Source organism: Notechis scutatus, chromosome 1, assembly GCF_049901735.1.
Source record: "Notechis scutatus isolate UNSWTSFEM ecotype Mainland chromosome 1, rNotScu1.2, whole genome shotgun sequence".
Lineage (NCBI taxonomy): Eukaryota > Metazoa > Chordata > Lepidosauria > Squamata > Elapidae > Notechis > Notechis scutatus.
This window is the reverse complement of record NC_142009.1, coordinates 43,679,084-43,699,628: the sequence shown is the minus strand read 5'-3', so window position 1 is coordinate 43,699,628 and position 20,545 is coordinate 43,679,084. Positions and strand designations below refer to the sequence as shown.

At 37.2% G+C, this 20,545-nt stretch overlaps 1 protein-coding gene across 4 annotated transcripts in view; it reads right to left on the bottom strand.

Moving 5' to 3' along the window:
• Positions 1 to 1,749: 1,749 nt before the first annotated feature.
• Positions 1,750 to 20,545, bottom strand: part of TTBK1 (tau tubulin kinase 1) — a 112,183-nt gene continuing 93,387 nt past the window's right edge. For all 4 annotated transcript variants that reach the window (XM_087962600.1, XM_087962604.1, XM_087962606.1 and 1 more), the window contains 2 exons: positions 12,420 to 14,014; positions 1,750 to 10,421 (listed from right to left, as the gene is read on the bottom strand). In XM_087962600.1, coding sequence (XP_087818726.1) covers positions 10,019 to 10,421; positions 12,420 to 14,014 — 1,998 coding nt within the window. In that variant the 3' untranslated portion in view covers positions 1,750 to 10,018. The remainder of the gene's footprint in view (positions 10,422 to 12,419; positions 14,015 to 20,545) is intronic.

Here is a 20,545-nt window from a genome sequence, read left to right as displayed (position 1 = left end):
TTGGGATGCATTCATCTTCTTTTTCAAAGAGAATTCTTCATGGGTTGACATTAACCAAATCCGAATTTCAAGCTGAGGATAGGGATTAAAGCTGGAGAGATCAGTGTTCAAATTTCCATTCTGCTTTGACAGGCAGTGATTCCATGCACCATGCTAGGTTATGCTAAAATAAGGTTGAATATTTTGTGGTTCAGTTGTTTTAGGAACTTGGCCATTGTTAAATTATATGCCTTCACAATGGGTCCCCATATACAATATTATGTGAAGAATAATGTGTTCTGTCAACTTGGGTTTAGGGTTTAGCACATTGTTTCAACCCAACCACTGTGTGTAATTTTGGACAAGTAACAATATTTCATCTTGACCTTTTCCTCTGAATTTCTAAGATGATCAAATAATAATAATAATAAAAAGATCAGGCTCAATACCAGTACCTTTTGCTCATTGTAAGAATGTTTAAATAAAAGTGCAAATAAAAATGTATTAAGACAGTTGGATCAGAATTGAGCACCAGAGCCCTGTTCCCACATTTGTTATACGCTAAAAGATTAAGTGCCAAAATTGAGTAGAATCCTGCCAGTGGGAAAACCCCAAGGAAAACAGATGAATGGGCATACCAATGGTTTCTTTTGTACGTGCTCTGAATTCTTTCTCCTTTTCAATTTGCTTCTTTGCAGCAGCAGAAACTTTCAGTGACATTTATAATAGCTTTCAAAAACATCATATATAATTTTCATAGCCAAATCTATTATTATTTCTGCATTATTGTTAGCACTAGCATATCCTCACTTAGAAAATATAGTTTTGAGATATTATAAGAAATGCTTGCTTTGTTTCCTTTTTGAATACTACGGTATTTAAAATGATATGCTTTTCCTTCTTGCAGTCTAGAAATTATACCCATAACATGAGCAGTATGGACATGATAGGGTCATCCATCAGAGTTAACTGGCAGGAAAGAAAAAGAATATGAGGCAAAGTAGACATGTTATTTCAAAATATTGCTGAAATGGCAAACTTGAGAAAGTCATTGTACTTAAACTTCATTTTCCATCTTATGTAGCAGAGTTATATATTCAGTAGTAGAATCATCATTTCTTCTTTGGCAAAAAAAAGTGGCTTAAAATCTGTACACTAACTGCTAATATATTATGAGAGATATAAACTTGGAAACACTGCCTATAAATTTATATAGCACCATAATACAGCCCACCAGAATGAGAAGTGTATTGTAACTGATAATCCTGCACAACCTCATTTCCAATTTTTGGTGAATGGGCAAATCTAAGATACCTAAAGTTCTTGATGTTAAATTGAGTTCCATCTGGACAGCACTTCAAAGTGCAAATTCATGCAGTGCATTTTTTCCTATCATCTTACTCAAAGCAATAAAAGAAAACTTACTTTGAGTAACTTTCCTTATTCAAGATGGATCCATACTGCATTTTTTAAAAAACAAAAACAGAATTTACTTTTCTGTGCTTTGTTTTTGATATTTATTTTGATTGTATTTATGAAAACATTATTTTATGGTGCCAATCAACAATATGCCCTCCACAAAATTCTTTTCTTCTTAATTCCAATCAGGCATTCATTTCACTCTTCATTCCAACTGTCTTGGGGGGAAAAGTATGTTGGGTGGTGGCAATGAAGAACAGTAATTTACTACAGGCATCTAAGATGAACCTTCTATGCCCGTCTAACATCCAACTCAGCAGCTCATCAAACAAATGGTAAAAGACACATGGGTGAAAAGGCCGGCGAGCTTTTTAATGGCATGACCAAGAATTCTCTTTGATTAACAAATCTGTTAATGACCGTCATTTTTCATACAAACAAAAAAATGATTTTTTCCTTTTTATTTTTAAGTCATGATTTAGAATTAGGAAAATGCCATGTGAATCTGTACACAGCTTCTGTGTGATGCATGCCAAACTTGTGGCGCTAAGAACTGCCATGCATTTAAACCAGATTTTTACGGTTTTTACTTTTTTACTCTCATTTGCAATTGTACATTCTTGTTGTAATGTGTAAAACATTCTAAACCTGCTTTCAGAAAACCATGAAAAAGAAGAAGAAAATACAATGAGGTGGTTTATCATGGAATCGGACAATGTTTTGAATAAACAATATCATCAACTGATATCCTGTCTGCCAGTCAGATACATCTGTTCTGTGCTGAGGGACACGGTGTTAATACAGAACTGCTCCTGGGTAGGATATTTATGATCTTAAAAAACACACCCTATCACCCATTAACAATGCAAAGTTATCAGCAGTCTGCTACTCAATTCAGTCCAAAGAAATACCCATATTGTTTACATTACACAACACGTTGCCTTTCATAGGAGATATATAGAGTATCCCGTTTTGCTTTGCTTTTCATTTATCAGAATAGGTGGCTCATGCTATCTTTCATCTCTTGACTGAAACACACCTGGTTTTGCAGTTACTCTATATTTCAGATTAGCCTGAGAAACAAAAGTTGTAAGAGATTATATACATTCCCAAGTGACCCAAAGATTAAGAACAGTCTATGGGAAAATTCAGCCCACAAAATCTCCCCCAAAGCCCCCCCCCCCCTAAAATCTCTTTCCTGGTCTATAGGTATTCTGCCATCCGAGTTAGCAAATTCTTCCTATTCCCATTCAGAAAAACAAGGAAATATGGCATTTTGTTTCTAAAAAGTTAGTTTCTCTGGGTGCAGAGTAACATAAAAAGATGATTATAGTAAGCATGGGAATGAAGTTGCTTAACCTCCTGGGTCCATAACCTTTGTCTCATATTTACAACTCCAGTTGTATACTGTATTATATAGAAATACATATTCTGCTAAATGTACCAGTCCAAACTGCAAATTACAGAAAAACTCCACCAAGAAATCATTTTGTTTCTATAACCCCTGAATAAGATCTAATATAATTCAGTGTCTCTTGCTACTTTACTATATTTCACATCTTCTTACCCATTAGATTTTTGGATTTGTTGATGATAGAAAGAGAAAGGTGGCATTGTGATATGTGCTAAGTTCTGGGAAAAGAGGTGTGGGGCAAGATAACTACTTTCTATGGCACTAACTCTATATTACCCTTTGAAACAAAAATTGTAATTCTATAAGATAAATGCAAAGATTCTGACACTAGGACATCCTTGATAGATGGCTGTCTACTGTCCAGTTTCCTCCAGCAAAGGAATATCCCAACCACCCAGGTACAGTCCCAAATCCACTCTCAAATTGCTCTGAGCATTAAGAAGTTCCTCTAACAACTAGCTGAGGGAATCTAGTCTGATCATCTGGGGCAGCAGAAAAAAAGATTTTGCCCTCACCACTATTTTCCTTGAGAAATTTGTTTTTCACAATCCTGACTAGTTGCATGGGTCTACTCTCCAGGTAGCCAGTATAATATTTAACAAATATTTTCTTCCTTATAATGCAGCCTTTGGGCTGTTGGTCTGAAATACATTTCACTCTGGGGTGTGTGGGGTGAATCTGTTCAGAATCCACTGTTGGCTGTCTCCTCCGTTTTCATCTTTTTAATAATAATTGCTGGAGCTGTAGGGAGAAAACAAGTATATACTGGACTGCACCTCACAATTTTGAGTGCCATTTAAAAGATTACCCATTGCAAATCTACTTGAATTGAAGCTACTACAAGGCTTTTTTCTATACAGAGGGTTAATAGGCGCTTAATTACCAGTGATTGCTTTTCAAAACACTCCCACCCCCACCCACCCACCCTATCCACTGTAATTGTATTATGGTGAAGTGTTCTTCCCATTTCTTTTGATCAGCTTATGAAACTAAACCATCGCCCATACGCTACAAGGAAACAGAGGTGCAAAAGAAAATAATATAATGGGGGAAGGAAAACAATAACAACAATGAAAGATGTCCAGAATGGCTGATTACTAAAATGAGGGGAAATGGGATGGGGTACCAGGAGTTCTGAACAGAAACACACAATGTTATATTGTTTAAAGAATTGTTTAATATAAAGAATGTATCTGTGTGTTTTGCTTAAGTTGTTATAGAAATTATTTTTCATGGACACAAAGTTGTTCTTAATGTCGCTGTGTTGAAATAGATGGGAAGAATGAGTTCATAATCAGATGACTGGGGCATTAAAGCAAGCAGCATATTAAAGATGCTACTCTTAGTCGGATAATGCCTCCACCAATTCTAGCCTTATTGTTCATGCTGACTCACACAATAATAAAATGGCAAAGACCTGACTGGGTTATACAGTAAAAATGTGAGGTCCGTGGAGGTGCTGAAGTCCGAAAGCCTCCTCAGACAGACTTGTTTTCAAAGTCCTTTTACTTTACTTACTCATCTTTTAGCACACATTTCCTGAATTCCCCTCTCCCCCTGTCCCAATTCTATTTCCCTTCTTGACTCCCAAAAATCATCTCAACTGAATCTACAGAAGACACTCCCAATTTTTAATTAGCAACAACAGGAAAGGAAGTGAGCAAGTATAGCAAGAGAGATAATTTCTGTTCCTGCTGCTCTCACTGAATAATTAGAAAGAAAAGACAGAAATAGGTTTGGGAGCTGGAGATGGTTTGAGGAACTGAGGAGGGCATAAAGATTGTTTTTTAAAAAAACCTGCCAATCACTTTATTAATCCCGGAATTATTCCTGTATGCATGTTTGATCTATTATATCTGTTCATTTTTTAAAAAAACATGCATTTCTAATATAAATTACCTGGCAAAGGCTTGCTCCCAAAAGCCAGGTTAGAAATAGTGTAAAAACTGAGGCTGCACTATAAACCTGTGTAGATAACATTAACAGGGATCACACCATCCCCAGTTAATACACCAATTTAATTTATTATAAATGTAATAGAAAAGTGTAGCATCAATCAACAGGTCTGAAATACAGGTACTTAGGAGCAATAATCACAGCTTGTCCTCTGTAATTAATATCATTGGACTAGCTCTGAAAAATGAATGGGGTGAATGCATAATGTACAGTGATGCTAAGGAAATAGATTAATTGGAGCTGTCTCATTTGTTCGACTTCTGGGCAAAAAAAAATCAGAGTCAGCAATTATAAGCAAAATGCTATAAAAAGGAAATATGAAGGAACTATGAATTCTTGAGGACATAAAAACAGTATTCAGGATTTAAAGAACACAATGAAGTAGATATAACAATCTGTAACTCTAAGAAGACATATAAGTGCTTTTTGACTTTAGAGTGATGCTTGCTTACTGTATAGCATGGCACCATAGGTAACAAGAGCAACTAGCAAACCATGAAATCTCGTTTTTGGCCTGGAGTTTTGATCATAGTCCTGAGGGAATATTATTTGGATTTCTATAACAAAGCACTCATTCCACTAGGGTTCACAGCTGTCTCAGTCACCACCAAGGACTTAAAGTGTCATTCAGTTCAGGCTTGCTGCTACGACAGCAATATTATTTCTTGAGAATTAAAGTAATATTATTTGTCCCTATGCTGCCTTTTTTCTGCTCATGATCAACACTTATGCTTGATACATATTCAGGTAAATATGTACAAATGTCTTAGAGGAATATTGATTCCTACAGTTCCTCATCCTGCATGATAATTATATTTACAGCATACAGTACATGCTATTGATTCTGTACTTTGTTTCTTTTTATGTATCAAGAGGTATAACATGTTTGTGCCCAACACTAATACTATTTGGAGAGCAGACTAAGACTTTCTTGCTCTTCCAGTATTGCTATACATATACACTGATATATGACATATTTAAGAATTAGTGTTGTATACCAATAGAATAAATCTGCTTATCACATATCACCCAATTAAAATAATTTAGGTCTCCTAAAGAGTAACTATTTCATTTACAATGAGCAATGCTTGACCACGGGCATCTCTAGACAGAATAATACTAATTCTGGATTAAACCAGAAAGTAATATTATTATCACATTGCATGGAGGAGGGCAGGGCAGAATTGTGGTTGTGTATGAGTAGAATGAATGCCTCCCTGCCTCCTACATCGTGAGGTCTAGTACATAATATGTCAAAATGTTCTACGTCCAAGAAGTTATAGCCACTGGTTCAAGCAAAAAATAATATGCAGGTCTTTCTTTCCTTTTCCACATTTGGGGTACTGAGGAGGGGGAGAAGGAAGAGGAGGAGGAAGAATGAGGCAAGAAAGACTGTTAATTCTGTTTTTGAACCATTTTTCTTACTGGAATCAGGAACATATATAGAAACCTTCTATACCCCACATCCCATTTCTCCTATGGTCAAAAAAAAATCACAGGGATAACACTCTGAAAAACAGACCAGAAGGGGAAGGGAAAAGCCTCCTTTGCTCAGACTTGTGCTCAAATTTATACCTAATGTTTAAATAGCATCTTGATTTTGAGACAAGAATTAGCTGGCGCAGAGTAGTTTATACTATTCATTTTTCCTGAATAATATCCAGGCTTCTGAATTTATGGGAAAGGGTTCATGTTTTATTTAATAAACCACAGATTAATGAGTGCATATATCAGTTGGCTGGTTTCATATATTGTGCTAAACAATAAATGATTGTTTACTGTCCTTAGAGGCTGGGTTCACAGAAATAACCCAAACAAGCAAACCATATTATGACTTAGCACAATCTGTGAGTGAAGCCAATATATAAACATGTTTTTTTGAAAAAACCAAATAAACATAAAAAGAGGGTCATGATATCTTGCCCCATCATCCTTTGCTTATATAAAAACAAAGGTCTAAAGCAGTGAGGCTCTTGAAGTAATCAATCAATGTTGTAGATTGCCCCAGTAAGCTTCCCACTTTTTACTTTTTTAGTACCCAGCACAAAGGATTATCAAGATGATTGACAGCTATCTTCTAATGGTATGGGCACATCCCTATTTTATACGTGAGGTCTAGGATTGAATAGGCCAAGATGTTCCATGCCTAATAATGTCCTTGGAGAACAATATGGCCAAGCTCAATGAAAGGGTCTAGTCTTCTCTTCAGATATAAATCCCAATATTTACATGAGATATTCAATAATATTAAACTCAAATAGCTGTCAGAATAATAAATTCTATCAACATAAACCTTGTAATTTTTATGCTCCTACATCTCAAAGGGGGCTACTCATGACTACAGAAATATTATTTATAATTGTCCCCTCAAATCCTGGATGAAATCCACCAATTCAGCTCCTGTCAGTGGTTCCCAACTGGCAGAGTTTGGCCAGATTCTAAGGCAGTCTTGTTTATTACCAAGGATAAGAACCAGGTTAGATTAGATGTTCTTATGGATCACTAGATGCTTTCTACCTTCCTGTTTTTCAGACATATCTAGGCATCCTGCAAATAAGATCATTTGTCCATGTAGCATTATTATTCATCTAAATTTACAGGGGCCATGCAGGGTCCCAGTCAGGGGGTCTTACTATTTTCTGTATTTCAAATACATTCAAATAAAAAAACTTCATTCAAGTAAATTGAGCCTATCTATATGCAAGACATGTGCTCTGCCATGAAACTCAGCCCCTTTCCACTACGATGTGGAGAATATCTAGTGGAGGACTGAAGAAATAATGAGAGCAGGTGGAAAAGATAATGAAAGGAATGGGGAGGATAAAATTATTTGTGTAAACTTTTAAACAAACAAAGAAATAAAAACCAGAAATTATTCAAAAATAAAAAAGCAAAGAACTTTTCAAACTATATCACCGTTATGGCCTTGGAAGCTAGGAATAGCCTGAAGTATGACTGGGAGGATCTTGCATACTATGGGTTCCTAGACCTGCATAACAGAAAAGTCTGGAGGTTATGAGGAAAAAGGAAAAACGTAGATATATATTATAAAGGGAAGAAATATTGTAAAATCAGAGTGTTTCTTATCAAAAACTCATTGCAATTGTGTCTCAACTAAAATCACACTGTAGTCCCAACTGATGTAAATGTACCCAAAAAACTAATCTGGGCTGTTTCTATTGTTATTTCTTTGTTGTTTCATCAACATGATATTTCCAAAACAAAGACTTGTGACTTATATTGCTCTTAGCCCTGTCCTAGAATTCTACTCTAAATTTTAACAATCCTCTCATAGAACCACAAGCCCCATGTTTTCTCAGGTGTATGTCATAACAACCATGCTATTGATTAAATAGTGTATTCTAGACATTCTCATAATTATCCTCTGTTGAAAAGATGGGCATGAGATTAACAGTGTATTATCTTTTTTAAAGATCATCTTCAAATACAATATAAAAAATAGCCAACATCTCTTTGATGCAAGAACATTCATGGGTAATCTTGGGCCTTGAATATCTATTGATAAAATAATTATCACAGATATTTTCCTTTAATAATCAACCAGTTCTGAATTCCCACCAGGAAAAGTAGTAATATTAAATAGCCAGAATCTATCACTTACTAAGAAGTTGCAGGTGTCATTTTATTAAGTTTACATAGCAACCAAAATTAATTTAAAGATGTGAATGAAGGAAACAAGCTCCATTCATATTTCATATAACTCTGCTTGACAATTGTGGGGTGAAAAGAAAACAAGAAAAGGGTATCTAGAACTAACAATAAATTGGCTTGATCTGCTCAAATCCTCCATTTCTTACTTTCTATCATTGCGATTTATAGATTCACATAGATGGTGGGGAGAATATTATTCAGTACAATTACAAGAGGCAAGCATTCACACATTTCCTTTTTTTTTTGCAAGTCTCCATATCTAAAGCTAGATTCTTAGATATAAGTACTTAGTTATAATGTATTTCCTGATCATAATGGCAAGTTCATATAACTTTTCAGGCCAGAGCACAGAAGGGAGGGGTACCATAAATCCCCCTTCCAAATTAGCCAGCTTCAAAAGCTTTATCAAGATTTATCAAGCGCCAGGTTGAAAACCAAATAATTTGAGAGGTGGCAAACACCAATGATCATCTGGCAGCTGGATTTCTAAAATAAGCAGGTACTATCATTGCAAGGCATTTAGAAATGGAAAGCCTGTGTTTTTTTTTTTTTTAAAATAAAACTGCATGTCCAACATATCCCAGAAGGAAAGGCAGTCCATGTTTTAAAATGCCTTATATTTGGATTCTGAAAAATACAGTGGAGCCCTATTGGTTGCCTACGTCATTATTTAGGCTTTAACTCTTTTCCTTGCACTTTTGCACTGTTTTTACCAATAAAGAGACCATGTAGAGCTCCCTGAGAAGCTTTCACTGCTGCCTTTACACAAAACACTACTTCTGGTGGATCTTAGTTTATGGGCACACTGCCAAGGGGGGGAAATAACTGATGCCTCTCTACTTCAGAGCACCCTGCAACAGGGTCGCTCAATAAACTTAACACTTCTCTTTAGCAGCCTTCTCAGGACGGCTGCTAAAAGATGCTATGCATCCAAAAGAAGCTGCAAAGGATGCAGCTCATCTCCCCTTGGCTGCTATTGACTCTTCATACAACTATTGGCAGGATAGCAATTGAGGGGTCTGATTGTGACTTTCTTTCTATCAATACACCAGCATCACCAGAGCTACACAAAAGCAGGCTCAGAGAGAGAGAGAGCGGGTGCCAAACAGGGACATCAATACATCTAGACCACCGAGAAGCTCACACCAAGATTTCTCTTTCAGGTTCTGTGCAGCCCTTTAATTTCTCCATTGACTGGGGCTGGTGTGTGCCACACAAAGCCATCTCTCTTAGCAATCTCTCAGGGTTCTGTGGTATTGCCAACCGAGAAACTAAAGAAATGAGGATGAAGGAAAGAATATCAGGCACTAGACAGGCTGCCTGAGCTGTTGCTTGGTGACTGGCAAAAGCAAGCATGAGCTGGCCAGGAGGCTCTCAGCCAGATAGAGAGCTGGGATTGAGACAGCATGGGCATGTGTGGGCAAGTGAAGCACTGAAGTACAACTAGCTGCTATATGCATATATTTCCGACACATAAGGCTGTGCTGCGGCATCTCAAGTGTATATTATACGCAAAGGTTTTTCCAGCCTGGCAAGATGGTAGGTCGGTAGGCCTAATGGACTGGCAGCAGCAGATCATTATCTAGCAGAAGACTTGCCTTCTTGGAATACCTGTTTTCCTTTGGTTCCTGGAGTATGGGTTTTCCCTTTTGGTCCTTTTCTGAGCATACCTGGTGACACAGGAATATCTCCCAATAGGCCTATAGCCTGAGCCCTGGATGATGCTTTGGGAGAAGACTGAGCCCATGGAGGAAATGTAGTCCCAGGCCTATGTGGTCGAGATGGTGACGGGCTTTCCTTTCTGGATAGGGATTGGCTTTTGGGAGAAGCACTGAGGTTTCGTGGAGGGAGAACGGGGCTTCTAGCTGGAAGATGGGGGGCTTTCCTTGGGCTGCTCTTCAAGGAATGGGTAGCAGGAGTTGGGGTTGCTTTCATCCGAGGATCACCGGCTATATTCCCAAATGGCCTTTGCCCCTGAATCCTGTAAGAAGCAAAGAAGGAGAAAGCACAATTTATTTTTATTTTTGTTGTAACCAGGTCACCACAGTTATCTTACTCTAAAACTTTACAACATATGATAGAAACTAATAGTCTGTAACAGGTTAAAAAGGAAACATATGGCGGCCAAGTGCTACCACATGCCACAACAAAGAAGACGCCAAGTTCGACTATCAACATACTCAGTCACAGGACTTTATAACTAAGTCTTAGTGCATTGTTTTTGCATATCAATACCAACTTCATATGGTAGGATAGCAAGGCTATCACTTTCATCATATGTTTTGGGGGAGTTGAACAATGTACCCATTCCCTGATGCACAATTGTATGCTTCTTTCTCCTTCAACAAAAGAGCCCCTACACATCTGACATGGCAGCATTCAAAGTGATATCAAAATAGCAAAATGCATGCTGAGATGTCATTCTGCAAATACAAAAAATACTAGGGTAGTTTTGAGTCCTAATGTCTATTGTTAGTGTGTGACTCACATTTGCACTGTGACAGGGTTATGTATATTTTGTCATTCTTGCCTTCTCTATGGATACCCATATTTGGACATGTTTATGCAGTGTTTGCTTCAGCCAAGATGTTATTTGCATGGTAGAGGTGAGATGCAGGTTATGTTTTTGAAGGAACAGCATCATCTTTGCTGAAAGTCACATAAACCAAGCACAGAAGCCACTTCTGTTAAAGAAGCAAACACTACATACTGATCATTTAAAGGTAGAGAAATTCTGTTTAAGATACTGGTTTCTTTTATTGAAGTATTTAAATGATATTTTGCATTTATTTTCTAATTCCCTGCCTTGTACAATATATATTATTTGGAAGAAAGACAGGTTACACATTAAATGCACAAGAAATGAGTTTCTGTTTCTACGAGGAGCAAAGGGGCTGAGCTCCATTTGGCAGACAGTCCCCGAAGATAAGAGGGAGTCCTCTCAGCAGGCAGCAACAACTTGCAACCTTCCCTGCAGGCTTCCCCATTGACTTTCAGGGAATGCCAATAGAAAAGATTGTAAATGGTAATCACATGATCGCAGGGTGCTTGGAAGCTGATCATAATTGTGAAAAGGTTGCCAAGTACCTGAATTGTGGTCATGTGATTAGGAGTGGATGTACTATGACATTTTTATAGGATGTAAAACATCCCATCTGAGGCTATAATAACTTCAACTGGTAGTTAAATGACCAGTTGTAAGTTGAGGACTACCTGTAAGGAAAGTAAACATTAGAGAATGTAGATGCAGCTACGTACTTCAACTAAGATAATAAAAGTCATAGACGATACATATATTGGAATTGTTACCCACAACCTTATATATAGGAACTTCTAGTATACGATGTTAAGCTTGAAAAAAATCTCCAGTAGGGAATACTAAACTAAGAGGGCATAAAATAGGCTTACTCCTTCAGTTGTGATTCCTGCCTAAAATGTCCTTTTTTATATCTTTTATTTCTAAATACTCCCAAAGAATTTTATTGTGTTCCAATCGGGTTTGAAAAAGTTTCCTTGACCCCAATGGAATCTCTTTTAAATGCAAAAATACCAACTTCCATCTAATTTTGAAAGCAAAGCCATGGGATATTGGGGAAGGCTTTGTAGGCACCCTATTTTAAAATTGTTGTCTAACAGCATAGCAAGATCAATCTGGGAAAAAATGGTTGATTACAGTCTAGCGCAGTTGGTAGTCAACCTGGTCCCTACCGCCCACTAGTGGGCGTTCCAGCTTTCATGGTGGACGGTAGGGGTTTTGTCCCCTACTTTATAAATCACCATTACTGTGGAACTGGTGGGTGGTTAGAGAAAATTTTACTACTAACAGAGATACAAAAGTGGGCGGTAGGTATAAAAAGGTTGACTACCCCTGGTCTAGTGGATAGGCTGGGTAAATATAAAGAAGGAGCTGAGGAGATAGCAAGGGCAAAAGTAACTGTAAATCCAACTGCTTGCTGAATCAGAAAGTAATACTACATACCTTATGGACCCAGCTGCATCACCGGTACTTCTACTTGGTGCTGCTGGTGGAAGGGCTGAAGGGCTCCCATATTTTAGTTCTATCGCAGGTGGTTTTACAGGAACAATGGGGCGAGGGATTCTGCTCCTTATATTAAAACTTCTCTCCTCCATCTTTACCAGGGAAATTCTCTCCTGATTTCCAATCTTCCTTGGGGTGAAATCATCGGAATCATGAGTATCTTCCTCAGAACCAGTGGCTGACAAGGTTTCTGAAGCCCGCTGCCTCTCATCGCTAGAGGAAGCAGAAGATGAAGCTCCGGAAGCTAACCTGAACAGGTGGCTTTGCCTTTTCTCCATCACCAGCCGAGCCAAATCCTGCTGTTTCAGTCTCTTGTATAGCCTTTCTTTGCCGGAGTGTGAAGCTGAAACATCTGATCCAGTGTCTTCTTCAGACAGCAAGACAGGAATCCGGCTTCTATACCTTACATTCAGTGGCTTTTTGGAAGTTTCTGCTAGAATATGTGGAAGCAACTCTGGTTGTCTAAGGGATTCATTTGCAAGGGTTTTATTATCAAGGCCAGGTTCTTCTGAAATCAACTTACTATCTTCTTCCACATCTGACTCGGGAATAAATTTGCCCTTAAGTTCTAGCTCCTCCCCTTCTCCCATTTTAACACCATTCAGGAATACCAGTTCCCCTGCAGCTTCAGAGGTGGTTTCAATATGATTCACTGAGAAAGCACAACTTTCCATTTCTCCCCCTTCCAACGCTGAATTCACACTCCCATTTTCTATCAGTACCTGATTTTCCTCTAATTCTTCCTCAATGATTATCTCTTCAAATTGCCCTGCATTAGAGTATTCCTCATGCCTCATAAGCTGGCCACTGGAAGACATGATGTTTAGATGTGTCTTTTCGGCAATATGGACAAACGTGCGTTCAACTTTAGTAAAAGGGGAGGAGGTTGCGGCCACGGACATAGGAGGCTTTGGTTCGGACTTAAGGATGGAAGACAAAGTCCCTGGCTCAGATACATCGAGCTGGCTTCCCATAGGCTGTGGTTTCTCACTTTGAGGAGTCAGTGCAGCAAGAGTTCCAAGATCAATATCAGGAGCCAAGTCTGTATTCATAGGAGACTTTTTCAGGTCACCTGGTGAAAAGAGAACTAATGTTTTCGAGCCTTCCTCAAGTTCCAGGTCTCCTTCTGCAGCTGATGCTCGACCCTTGGATTCCTTCTGGTCATCTGCTAAAAGAGTGGATGGAGCACCTTCCTGACTACGCTCAGTACTTTTTTGACTAACATCACTGCTTGAATCACTCCGCATATCAAGTTCTTCCCCTAAATTATCAAGTTCTTCATCATCATCCTCTTCCTCTTCTTCTTTTTCCTCCTTTTTTTCTTTGTATCTTCCATTTGCCAGCTGAAGATGAGCATTAGGTGGTTTACAAGGGGAAGTTAAGACAACATTTGAGAAATCCACTTTTTTTATTCGTTGGAGAATTTTGGATCTTTCCCTATTTTCTGATACATCCCTTTTGAAATCTTGGCAAGGCAAATTTAAAGGCACCACCCTGGGGAGACCATTCATTTCAAAAGGTTTCAGTGGGAATACCTGGAAAAAGACATACAAAAAAAGTTGGTTATCCAGAATGTTAAAACTCTATAAGCAATGTTGTAATATCTGAAATTAGCCAGGAGAATTAAAACCACAAATGAATGGAGACCAAGAGCTGGGGACCCTTTCCTGTCAGCTTCACACCACTTGGGGGCGGGGGGAACAGCATCTGTTTGGCACTCGGCAGCAAGTAGAATCAGAGTGGAAAGTAGAAGGACTTGTCTCCTTTCATCCCTTTTTGGTCTTATATCTTTCTCTCTCTGAGGGAGAAACATTTGCCTTCGATGTGAATGTTACTTATGCATGGTTTTCAAAATTATGCAGAGACCAAGAATCACAGGATGCCCCTTCCTAGTTTTGTTAAATAAAGGAATTAATGAAGTTATGTTTGAAGAAAGGTTTTGCAGGGGGGGGGGAAATCTGTATTCACAAATCCCTTACCACATGATATTAATACCCTGCTTTAAAGCCCAAGGGTATCTACTGGGATGCCTGAAGAACAGTTGGTAGAATTCCCCCTCATTCTTTTTCAGTATTCCATCTTCAGTATCCAGATCTAATACATATAGGAAGGAAGGAGAGACAACCGCCTCCCACTGATCCGATGCTGCTGCTGCTAAAAACAAAACTTGCCCTTTACCTCCTACTAGTGTGATGTCTGATTAACACTCCTAAGAGGTAACAATGCAAAAGGTTATTATTCAGTAAATACCCCTAGCAAACCCCATGGGTCATCCTGTAAACAAGAAAAACGTAACTGGAACAGAAAGAAAAACAGTTAAAAAGAGAATATACACAGCGAAGATAAACATTGTATGGTTTCTAGCAACACACAGTAGCAGGAGGTCATTTAATAAAAGGAAAACTGTAGAAAAAAATCAGAGATGTTCAGGGATAGGAGAAACATATATGACATTATTTTGAAGTGGAAATCCTTCTGTTTTTTTAAAAAAAACTATCTGAAAATTGACGAATATCTCATGAAATGAGTCGGAAGCAAATGTTACACAGGAAATAAGACTAGATTGCTGTACAGTTCGCTAAGCATCAATTAGACAGTAATAAAAATTGCTTAATGTAACTGTGATTCTTCAAGTGATCATCTGTGCTTTTGCATGTACAGGTGATATATTTCTGTGAAATTAATGCCAGAAAATTTTAACAGCTACTTTCGATAAAATTTTAAGAAAGTGTGCCCTGCATTGCATATGCTCCAAGAAGGGCTTCAGTTATACTTTTCATGTTATATTAGTGACATGTCACTTCAGCAGCTCTGAGTATTTGATAAATCAGGCATCATCCAAAGGAGGTAGCAGATATGAATGTTTTGGAATATAGATATATAACACCTTTGGTTAGATCTAATACATGGACAGTTTTAAGATTTAAATATAATAGAATTCTAATATCCCTAGAAACAATTATATCAGGAAGATATGGAATGGAATGTCTAAAAATATGTTATCCTTTTTCTCATGACTCTAAGGGAAAATCTGACATTAAAAATTGGGAAGAAGATGGTGATGCAGAAAAATTGGATGAAAGGGAGAATATTGACTTTGGACCAATTGATAATGATGAGGATGTATTTTTAACATACACTGTGCTAAGAGATAAATTTCATCTATCAGACCATGTAACTCAGTGGCAATATTTACAGCTGCAACATTTGTTAACAACATTGTTTGTACCAGAAACATTTTCAACTTCTAAGACATCCAAATTACTGGAACAAATGGTTAAATCTTTTAAAACTAAAATACCTATTAGTTTCTATAGACATTTGTTATCAATAAATCCACTTGATATAAAGATGTTAAGAGATGAATGAAATAAAGAATTAAATTCCTATATTACATAAACAATGGAAGAGTGTCTTAACTTCTATCGTGTCAGTGGATCTTAAACTATGATTTATACAATAATACAATAAGAACAGTGTGGTGGCTAGTGATGAAGATGCTTCCTTCCCACCTGGAAGGCTGAGAGTTTGATCCTAGGTAATGGCAGATGTTTCTCTCTTAGGGTGCAAAGAGAAAATATCTGCTGTGAGCCCTGTGTGGTGTCAGGAAGGGCATCTGGCCAATCAATATTCAGCTCCATCCAGTCACCTCAACTCTATCCTAAATTAAGGGATTACAGGGTTATAAAAAGGGAGAAAATAATATCTAGAATTTATTGGTTTACATTATGTATGTATGTATGTATGTATGTATGTATGTATGTATGTATGTATAATAACAGAGTGGAACCCAACAATATATTCTTTTTTTAAAAAATAATTTTTATTCCCAGCAATATATTCTGTGTTGGTTTATCATGTTTTTAATGTATAAATACATTTAATGTATGCATCAGAGGTGGTATTCAGCCAGTTCTGACAGGTTCTAGAGAACCGGTAGCAGAAATTTTGAGTAGTCTGAAGAACCGGTAAATACCACCTCTGCTTGACCCGCCCCCATCTATTCTCTGCCTCCTGAGTCCCAGCTGATCGGAGTCCCAGCTGATCGACTGGGTCTTCTTTTGTTGCCCTGCACAGGAGAACGGAGCTGGAAAGCAGGTTAGTGGGGTAGGGAGGGAATGGGGATTTTACAGTATCCTTCACCTGGAGTGGGATGGAAATGTAGATCTTACAGTATCCTTCCCCTGTCACACCCACCAAGCTATGCCACACCCAAGCCCACCAAGCCATGCCCACAGAACCGGTAGTAAAAAAAATGGAATACCACCACTGCACCCTTTTGGAATATTCTTATACAGAAGTTTTTGTTCATTACATAGCTTTGGGTTAAACTATAACAAATATACCTCCTGTCACCATCAGTTAAAAAACTGTGGTATACTATTTCCAAAAATTGTATTTTGATTCCTCTTTTCATGTCAAACAAATTGATTATAGAATTAAACCATATCTTAAAATTTATTTTTAAAACTGTTATATAAAAGATTTGGATGGATATGATATTTACTTTAGAGTTAGGTGATAATTAGTTTTTCTCCTTTTTTTCTGGGTTAAAAAGATAAATATCATTTATCCATTATAATTTACTAGCAATATTTACAATAGTACTGACAACTGAGTTTGGACCTGCAGCTTTTTCAGCATTAAAAACACCTGATGTATTAGAAGTTAGCAGTTAGTAGAAATTAAGAGTCTTCAATTACATTTGGATACTCCTGTAAAAATTGGGGAGAGGGGAGTGGCAGAGATGTCATTTTTTGAAGAAAAAAATTACAGCAGAGGAATGCCAAAATAACAAACCAGGAAATTACTAGAAACATTTATGCAGGGCAGTGCTATTCTACTAAATTCTGGAAAAACCTTCACAAAAATAAGCGAAGCTGCATTATAGTTGAGTCTACACTCAACACTTAGCAGATTTCTGTTTTCAAACATTTGATCTTTGAAAAACCAGCATACACCTTTATCCACACTTGAGGAAATATTGCTCATAAAATTGTGTAAGTACAGCAAGTCTGTATAGTTGATCTTATCTGATTTCCAAAAGCAGACTGTATCTGTTTAGTGCCCAAATAGGAAACACCAAGTATATCATCAAGACTGAAAACTGAAAAGACATCTGAGATGAAGCCAGTATAAAATCACCTCTAAATGACCTGACCATGTCAGTGTCATTGCCAGGAATCAAGCTTCATTTATGCATCAATGCTGCATTTATGCATTTTACCTTTAGCTAGTGTATCATGTCTGGTCAGCCCACACAATGTGTTTTCCTGCTACAATTGATCTTGATGCCCTGGCATGCTTAGTGGTTGTTGTTCTCTTCACCACTGCCTTAGTCAGTATTATATTTCATTGCCCTCCCCATTTAAAAAGATTGGCTAACTCCACAAGCATCAAACCATTAATTGGTTTTTTTAGGCTGACACGTTTCTACACTGGTTTCTTTCTATCCCAAGGCCTAATAGGAAGTCAGAGAAATGAGGGAGAACACATTAGCAAAATCATAATACGGAGTCTAAAGAAGGACGTTCAAGAAAATATATCCTCTTATGCTAATATATAAGATGTAACTTTTAGGATAGTAGAGCAGGATGTATCCTTCTCTCTATTAAATCTAAAATGTATCCCCCGTTTTCACTAATAAAAATCCTCCACAATGATAATGCCAGGTAAGGAGAGTTTGCATTTGGATTTGAAGTTTACATTACAAGAAGAGCGATGGTCCAGTGAAAAATGAGATTAAAAAAAAAACACTGCCACAAGTTATGCCTTTGATTCTTTAATAAGGTTTTGGTAGTATACAAGCTTTTTTCCCGATTGTCTGGATTAACATACATGGATTTAAAAAAGGCACAAAATCCCTTGCACAGCTTCGTTTTTTTTTGTTTCTTGTTTTGTTTTAAAAGATGAAGTTGCTTGTTATTTGTGATTTCAAGTGTAGGATCTTACAGTACTCTGCAGCATTTACAGCATGTTCTACATACAAGTAATTCAGTGCATGCTTTTATACATAAGATAGAATTTCAAGTTCTGTGTTGCCATTAGTCTTTCTATATACAGAAGTAATACAGTGCTTTTATATATAAAAAAGAAGCTTCAATTTTTTTCTTACATGCTTGGTTTGCCCAGGGAAATAGTGCAAGCATATTATACAATGTCAGTACAAAAAGGTGAAAGGCAGGGACGCAGAAAATTATCTTCAGTTCTAACAGGCAACACACACAAAGAATAAAAAGGCTCAGGGAAAACAAACTTTTGAACCCCTTCTGATAACTCGGTCCTTCCAAATTAATTCCTGCTATGCCACAATAAAGTTATACCTCATAACTCTCCTAGGAAGGGTTTTAGGCCTTTTCAGTCGATGCTAAATATACATGTATCAGTCTGCAGTAATACCGGGATGATTCTAATTCCTGAGGTTTTCATTAAAAAGATATTTAAAATATGAAGAATTGGCACTCCATATAAGAAAACAGCAACACAAAACAAACTTGGATGTTTGGGAAAACCCACCAAGATAGTATGTTGCCATAGGACAAAAAGCTGGTGCAAATGTAATATGGTATCTTCACTGCTGGACCAAGCATTCATTTTCTAACATGAATCCCATTCTTTCTAAATTTCTTTTTAAAGAGCATCTAGCAAATACATCAATACTGACTGACACTCTGGTTTAGTTGAGAAGTGATGAGCCTTAAAATTAAAGATTTGACATTAGAAGTCTGTTATATGCACAGCTGAGGCCCCAGGACTGTGTGTCACACTTTCACCCCTGCAAGTTTCCAGTGCTTTTTCTAGAAGCCTCAAAAACTACAATAGAAGAAAACTATATGACTAGGGAATAATTATATTACCCACATTTATTTTTTATTAAATTTAAATGGAAATGAAATAAAATTCAGTTTTTGTTGTTTCATCTTTTTGGAATGTGACTTTCTGGTCTGTATGCTTGGAACAACAGAGGAGAGGTTTTGATTGCACAGCCAGAGTAAGATGTGTGTGTGAGAGAAGGAGGAATTCATTCTAGAGAAAAGACAATATGATTCCACCATTCAGCCAAACTGTAGTTAGAAATTAGTTCTTTGTATGCACACTGATCCTATAAAATCATCACTGTTTCATTTCTATACATATTGGGACCAGCGTGCAAACAGAAGAAGAAAAAAATATCCAAGCATTCTCGCCTTCAAAATTTTAGTACTGCCAACTGCTGACCCCTAATAAACAGTAGCAGCAAATGTTTGGGCTTAGGATAAGGCAAAAGAAAGATACTCTAATCCCTGAGCGTGCTAATGATTATGAGAGAAAACTAGAAAGCCCAAGAAACACAACACAAGTTTCATCAAGTGATCTCAGGCATAAGAAATTAGAAGAGGCCTTAATCCTGAGAAATGCAGATGTATTTCAACAAATAACCATCCATCTCCCACAAGAATGAACAAGCAAGAGTTTAATATATCCTGAAACTGGTATGATCCTTTGCAGGCAGAATATGTTATTCATTTAGAAATTGCAAATCTACAATTTCAAAATGTTGTTAAAGATTTTGTAGGATATCTGCTTTGTAAAATACAAATCCAGACATTGCATGATTGCACTGTAATATGTCCATTCTCATCAACTTAGTTTTCTAAATTCTGGACACACATATTGTTTGATGGCTTTCAGAAGCTATTCCTCCATTTATAGTTTTTTTTCAAAGCTAGGGATAGGTTCCGATAAGTTTTCTGTGTACCCGATTCATCAACATAGTCTTGCACAATGATAGCAACCATGGCTATCACTAAAGTACACTGCAATTTAGATTGTATGAATCAGAAGCATTGAAATTAACCCCTTATGAATATGCCTTTCATTCAGTCAATTCTTTTATTTTGAAACTCTTCATATATTGCTATGGTTCTACCTGCACAGGTTTGGTGGTGGTGGGGGAAACATAGGAAGACAGAGAAGAGGAGAAATTTCATTAACTATCTTTGTTCCAATCTTGGGAAGAAGTAATAAACTGTAATATATTCTGAAAATATCAGTATATTTTTGGTACAGAGATAAGGCCAAATATA